The sequence below is a fragment of the Pelophylax lessonae genome (genome assembly GCF_965119305.1).
Source record: "Pelophylax lessonae genome assembly, chromosome: 1".
Lineage (NCBI taxonomy): Eukaryota > Metazoa > Chordata > Amphibia > Anura > Ranidae > Pelophylax > Pelophylax lessonae.
Window position 1 is genome coordinate 355,605,430 of NC_138768.1, and position 7,262 is coordinate 355,612,691.

The 7,262-nt window shown below is 40.3% G+C and overlaps 1 protein-coding gene across 4 annotated transcripts in view; it reads left to right on the top strand.

Moving 5' to 3' along the window:
- TLE1 (TLE family member 1, transcriptional corepressor) overlaps window positions 1–7,262 on the top strand; it is a 90,446-nt gene that overhangs the window by 22,188 nt on the left and 60,996 nt on the right. For 2 of the 4 annotated variants that reach the window (XM_082265427.1, XM_082265428.1), the window contains exons 5-6: window positions 2,920–2,982; window positions 5,572–5,676. In XM_082265427.1, the coding sequence (XP_082121553.1) occupies window positions 2,920–2,982; window positions 5,572–5,676 (168 nt within the window). The remainder of the gene's footprint in view (window positions 1–2,919; window positions 2,983–5,571; window positions 5,677–7,262) is intronic. The other 2 variants (XM_082265429.1, XM_082265430.1) reach the window with 1 other exon arrangement.

Sequence of the window (7,262 nt, forward strand, 5' to 3'; positions counted from 1 at the left end):
TGTTGTTGTAGTCTCCTTTGCCTCTCATAAAACAATACATGTGCTTTTCTATAGGTCCATGAATTGCAAATGCTATATTGGGGGTTCTTGAGCTATAACTTGAAGGTCAAATTAGCATATTGAGTGTGGCGGAATTAATGCAAATCAGTTGTGTGCTAGCAGCTCTATTGCGTTTTAGAAAGTGACTCCATATCCTTAAAGCTCTTTCGATTATTTTTGCTTCTGAGGATTGCAGGAGCTCACTGAGCTCTGCATACCTGTGACCTGTATTCAGTCATCAGTGGGCTAAAGTCCCCTGTCAGCTGATGTCACTCAACCAGTCCAGACTCTGCAGGGATCCTATATTTAATATTGGGATCCACGCAGATGCTTAAACAGCAGCCAGCTCAGCTTGTCAGCATGCTGCTGAGATTCCGAGCTAGCCACTCCTGCCCCTTTTACAGCTCCACGCTCTGGGAGTGCTGGAGGGACAGAGAGAGAGAGCTGGTGACTGCCACTGGCTCTCTGCTCACTGAATATCAAGAACTTGAGTGCTCCGCAGTCTTAGGGGGCAGTAGGGTACAGATGCTGCATTCTTACTCTCCTAAACTGTGCTATACCTTCAACCTGTATAAATGAGCTTTCACACCAGTAAAGGGATAATTCCAGAATCAGATGAACTCCCATGGCTTTTCACTCTTATTTCAGCGGACCCCAATGGTGAGCTGTTCAGTTAATGAAGGGATCAACAAAGTACTTATGTTCATACTCTATGGTGCCTTGCATTTGATGTCACTTTTTTTTTTAATTCGTTCATTTAAAAACAAATTTGGAGCATGACTCAACTTGATGCTTAGTAGAATTTGAATATAGCAGGAAGATAACTACTGTATTCAAGATTTATGAGCAGCCTCTGGATATTTTTTTTTTTTTTTTTTGCCCACACATAGAAGAAAAGTTTTCTTTTTTGATTGAAGACTTCAGTAGGTACTGTATTTTCTGGCGTATAAGACTACTTTTGAACCTCAAAAAAATCCCCCAAAAATGGGGGGTCGTCTTATACGCCGAGTATATTATCTCCAAGGTAACCTAAGTATAAGTATTACCGGTAGATGAAAATTAGGGGGGTCGTATTATACGCCGGAAAATACGGTACCTCCCAGGCTGGCTGATTTCAGTTATCCAATGGGATGCTGCAAAGATCACTTTCACATTACATAGATGCTTTATGCATGCAAAAAAGATGCATCTTGTGTGTATGGTTTGCTTTAACATTATGTAGCTGCTTTACTGTGTAACTTTAAAGATTTAGGAAAAACACTTATTTGCAAGTTACAACCAGTGTTTTGAATTGTGAGTCTCATTTAGGTTATTTGTTATATAATTATGCATTGTTCATGCTAAATGTAGTTACAAAACTAAAAGTAATCTGTACATTGCTCTATGTAAATAAAGGGTGTACAAATGGCTCTTGTATGAAAAGCTTGTAGAGCTATGTGCTTCATAAGCCAAATGATTCATAGAAAATGATGAATAACCTCTGCCTTTCTCAGTGGCTGAAAGGCTGTCTGTTTTTTTTTTTTTTTGTTGCTTTTGTAATTATGCTAAGTATGCCTCTTTCACATAAACGTCAAAGTTAAAACTTCTGCACACATACAACAGCTAGGAAACATGTCAGGCATTTCACCCATTGTTTAGCAAGAACAATCAAAATACCAAATAGGCTTACCTCCAAGTCCCTCCTAATAGAAAGTACAGTAGAAGGTTTTCCCTTTTTTAATTGCAATGATCCTTAAGATAGTAGGGCAGCTCTTGAGTGAAGGGCACAGCTAAAAGCTTGTCATTTGCAAATAAACCCATCGTTCAGATAGCAAGAACCAATGACTAAAGTTGTTTTTCTGCTCTTTGATAGGCTGTACACTTGAGCCTGCTATTAAAAATGAACACACTCAAGAGACTCGGCATTAAGAACATAAACAATTAAGGGCTCTTGAGATGTTCTGAGAGCTGCCATACAGACACAAGAGCCTTTTCCTGACATTGTGGGCTGAGGTTTATGGTGCCAAAGAACTTGGACAATTATTACTGCTCAGTCTGCCAAAGCTTCTTCAAGTAGTAAGGCTTTGGTTTTTCTGCTTTTCTTCATTTGCAATGCAGGGCAGAATATGCACATCAAATTTTGTTCTTTCAAACAGCTTTTTACAGTTTACAATCTGAAAATCTTAAGGCACAAAATTGATACTTATACTTTTTGGTGTACTTGGACAGTGGTAATAGAAGTAAACATTCAACAAACATGGTTATTTAGGCTTAGGTTTTTTTTTTTTTTCCTCTCGGATTAAGTTTCTATGCTTTACAGGCCTTTGGAAGTCTCAATCTAGTTTGCATTCACCTTCTAGCAGTATGCAAATGTTTGGCCAGGTTGCTTGTGTAATCTTTCCATTTTTGATGTCTTCACACTGAGACCAGTTGGCATGTATTTGTAGTATTAACCTTAAAGTGCGTAAGGGGTTCTTCACTGCAAGAGCGGTAAGGATGTGGAATTCTCTTCCACAAGCAGTGGTATCAGCAGGGAGCATTGATAGCTTCAAAAAACTATTATATGGGCACCTTTAGAGACCACAACATACAGGGGTATGCAATGTACGGTTAACAGCACACACACACACATCATAGGTTGAACTGGCTGGACGGATGTCTTTTTTTCAACCTCACTCTGTAACTATTATGCTAAATACCAGTGGTCCTAACGCTTAATGCACTCCTCCATTATGCAGTTTGAGGTGTGCTGGAACACAAAGCAAACTTTTTTTTTTTTTTTTTTGGTGGTAATCCCATGTTTTACTATATACATGACTGCATGATTGTACACGTCTGTGTAGTTTGTTCTATTTTAGGCCTTTTCTTTTTTTGCTTATGTGATCTCTCTTCCTTTTGCAGACAGAAATTGCCAAGCGACTGAACACAATTTGTGCACAAGTCATCCCATTTCTTTCTCAGGAAGTAAGTAAAATGCTGCTTGCTAAAGTGCAAATCTGCTACTTCTCTGTTTGCAGATTAGTTGGCTATACAATGTTAATTTTATCGCGTTGCAGAAGTGTGAAGAACATCTGTTCTAGTTATGGTGTGCGGAGCTCCTTGCTACTTTAACAGATTGAAGGCCAGCCTCCAGAAACTGAGACTGTGGACAGTTCCATAGTTTACAAATGACAAAATTCTAATTACTGCCCAAAAATAGGTGGAGTATTGCATACATCTGTCTTACTGAAACTGTTTCATAGACCAAAATGTATTAAAACTCCACTTTTTTTTTTTAGTTTAGTCAAATAGTGAAACCTTAAGCAGACAATAGATTATGCAATTTCTTCCATGGGTGGAAGAATATTGCTCGCTTCTCCAATCAACATCTCTACCCCAGCTGTTGTGTTCTGACAGTGGGAAGGCTTCCCTGCTGGCAGAACACAATGATCACTGCTGACTATTACGGCGCTTTTCCACTGCATAGAACCGTACCGGCTCGGCACGCTTTTGTGCTTTTCCACTGCGGTACCGCATGGTATAGGGTTGGAACGGTTCGGTACGGTATGGTATAGGTTTGCTTTTCCACTGCATGGAACCGAACGGTACGGTACGGCTCTGAAAAAACAGTACCTACTCGATTGTGGTTCCAACAGGTACCAAACTGGTACCATATCCCACAATCCTTTGCATGCAGTCACTACTAGCCACTGATTGGTCAGAGAATCACACCCACCCCGTTGTTATCCCACCCACTTAACTTTAGTACTACTTTAGTGGAAAAGCAAACCTATACCGTACCGTACCGAACCGTTCCGACACTATACCATGCGGTACCGCAGTGGAAAAGCAAACCGGGCCAAGCAGGGCCGAGTAGAGCCGAGCCGGTACTAGCCGGTACTTGCAGTGGAAAAGTGCCATTATAGATGCCAGCGGTGATCGCATCTAAAAAATCAGACAGGCTGAGTGTACTGAAGTCAATCAATGATCAAATTCAGTACAACCAGCCTGGTCCCTGTTAAACTGGCCACAATTTCCAGCTTTAGGCTAGGTACACATGTGCGGCTGCGATTTGCAGCCTGGGGTCCGGTGCATTTCTATTCACCGATTCGGGTGCATATTGCCACCCTGGACATATTTGAACCGGCTCCCCTGAGAGCCGGACGCATGTACAGGTCATGCGAGTTAGATGCGGTTTAAAATCATCCAGTTCGCATATGTGTTAACTGAGCCTTAGACCTAGATATGTTTAAGTTATAGGATGTTCAAACTGCTGCCTTCAAAATCTAGAAATGCGGTCCATTTGGTTAACCCTAAGTTCTATTTTTTTTTTTTTTTTTTTTTTTTTTGGGGGGGGGGGGGGGTGTGAAGGATTTTTTTTTTTTTTTTTTTAACGGATATGTAGCACCTTCAATTTATGCAGGGCTTTAAATATACATTTGTACATTCACATCAAATTTAGACACGATCCAAATAACCTATTAGCATGTCTTTTGGAAAGTGGGAGGAAACCCATGTAGGTACAAGCAGAAAGTGTCGGGTTGGGATTTGAACAGACAACCCTAGTACTGCTAGGTTAAAGTGCTAACCACTTAGCCACCGTGATCTCTCCTCACTTGGTTAATAGTGGCCACTGTCAAGAAGGGGAGTACTTTTGTTGAGTGGACACCAGAACAAGAGGTGGGGGATATCTTCCCCAATAGACACCTTCTCAAAAAAAAAAAAATACTAACCAAAGACTCCAAAATAGGAGACCAATCCTGATGACAACTATTTATTTTAGTGAATACTGTTGAAGTTAAAACCTTTCCAATATATTTATGCTGTTAAAGGTGTTTTTTTTTTTTTTTTTTTTCTTGAATTTATTGGGATTTCCGCTTACTGGCCTCTGACAGGAAGTGAGGGGAAATCTCACAACAGGGACGCAAAGTTCTACAGAAAATCTAGGCTTTAGTTTAAAAGAGAAGTATGGGGTTTGGTTTTTTCCCCCAATTTATACTTCCTTAGGTGGATGCAGCATCTGTCCCCTGGCGCCTCTACACTGAGAACCGAGCGATCAAACACTGCCAATTTGATCGGTTCTCACAGCTCCCAGAGCTGAGATCTGCTGACTCAGTCAGCAGCTCTCTTTGGCCTCTCCTCGCTCATTGGAGCGCTGGGCTGTGGAGGGGTGGGGAGGGGCTGGCTCAGGTTTTCAGGGCTCGTTGAGCGTCTGTTGGTCCAGGCATCTGGCAGATCACGACTCCGTGGTCATGATGACGCGGTGCCTGGACCGACTTCTGTGACATCAGCAAAGAGTGGACTTCAGACTGCTCTCTGCTGAAAACAGGTCACACGAGTGCAGAACGGATTGCACTCCTGTGATCCATAGGCAACCTACAGCCAAACGAGCTTTGGCTATGCTTAACTTTTTTTTCTGATTTTTAACTTGTCCTGAGTAGTCCATGTAGGAACCATAGTTGCTAGCATATGACTGCAAACCAGTACCTGACAAATCGGGCTCATTATTAGAGTACTCTGTATGACATTATGATGTGTAAGCAATTCCCATTAAAATGTTTTTTTAATTTTCAGCATCAACAACAGGTGGCTCAAGCCGTAGAGCGTGCCAAACAAGTGACAATGGCAGAGTTGAATGCCATCATCGGGGTACGTGGCCTTCCAGGTCTACCTACTACAGTGTGTATAACTAGCTTTCTCTACTTGTTTTTAATATTGTTTGTTAAGGTATGCTTGTTGTGTAAATGCAACTAACACTTGATGTTTTTGTGAAAATGAGTGAATAGAGCATAAGACTAATGTTGTACTGAGTATGGATCGACCGATCATCGGCAAAGCCGATATATGGAGGGCCGTCCAAGCGGGAGACCCGGGCAACCGGCCTGCACGGCCGCCGAAGCCCCGATCAAAGCCGCAATCGACTGATCGGGTCTCCGTTCAAAAAACCGTGACATCACTTCCGGGTACTGGCGCCAGATTCAAAAAATGACAGCCAAACTTGGTGTTTTAAATGCTTTTAAGTGCAGAGGAGGGGTTTGGGGTCATTTAGACCCCCAGATCCCTCTACAAGAGTACCTGTCGAAGAGAAAAACTTTTTTTTAAATGTACAAGAATATTGACCGATATGCACTGACCAAAATATCGGTATCGGCAATGAAAAACTGATATCGGTCGATCACTAGTACTAAGTATGCCGTATGTTGAGATGTGAATACTTGCCTGAGTGTGTTTTTAAATGTATTTTGCAGCACTGCAGGTTTTCATTTTCTTTGCTTTTTTTTTTTTTTTTTTAAAGTTTTTTTAAAGTTTTTTTCCAAAGTTATGGGTTTATTCCAGGAGAACTTTTTGCAATTGCAAATCTTTTTTCAAATGACCCTTGTCCACATCAGCACGTTGCTTTGAGATGCATTTGAATTATCAGTGTGCTCTACTTTTGGTGTCTCTAGTAATTTGAATAGGGTCTTTTTTTCCAGAAATAAATGTAAATGTGATCATATGGGTTCAACTCTTGCAGACATAGCCTTATGTTTATTTTATTTATATTGGATATGGTGTAACCCTTCAACCATGACTGAGCATGTAAAGGAGCTCAGTGGCATTGGAATCAAGCCTGCCATCTGGTGGATTCTTCCTAGAGCCATCACTACATGCATGTTATTGGATTTGTGAATTTGTGCTGCTCCTCTTGAATGGAAAAATATATATATATATATATATATATATATATATATATATATATATATATATATATATATATATATATATATATATATATATATATATATATATATATATATATATATATATATATAAGTTGCACGGCTGGTAAAAAGAGTTTTGATACATTTGAAAATGAAACTTTGAAAAGTGGTATGTTGGGTGAATGGCGATCAAATCCACTTTATAGATTGCATGGAAAAATTTACAATATTACTTGTCCAAGAGGCAGAAATGCAAAGCATGCAGCTTTCTTTGTCACTTTTTTTTTTTTTTTTTGAGGGGGAGGGGGGTTAATTCTCTCATCGGTAAAACGGAACACATGTGGATCATTGGCTTATTCCATTGTGGTTAATAAAACCCCCACTCTTAACCTGATACAGATTCTCCCCCTTCTTTGTGTGACATTGGACATTGATGAATTGGTCCCTGAGGGCCTGGTCAGCCATTGCTTTATTTTCCCTTCACTTGTCAGTGCTCTTAAGATATTTAATTACATCAGATAATGTACGTTTACAGGCTTTAGTAGATGGTTTTGTGTTTTTTTT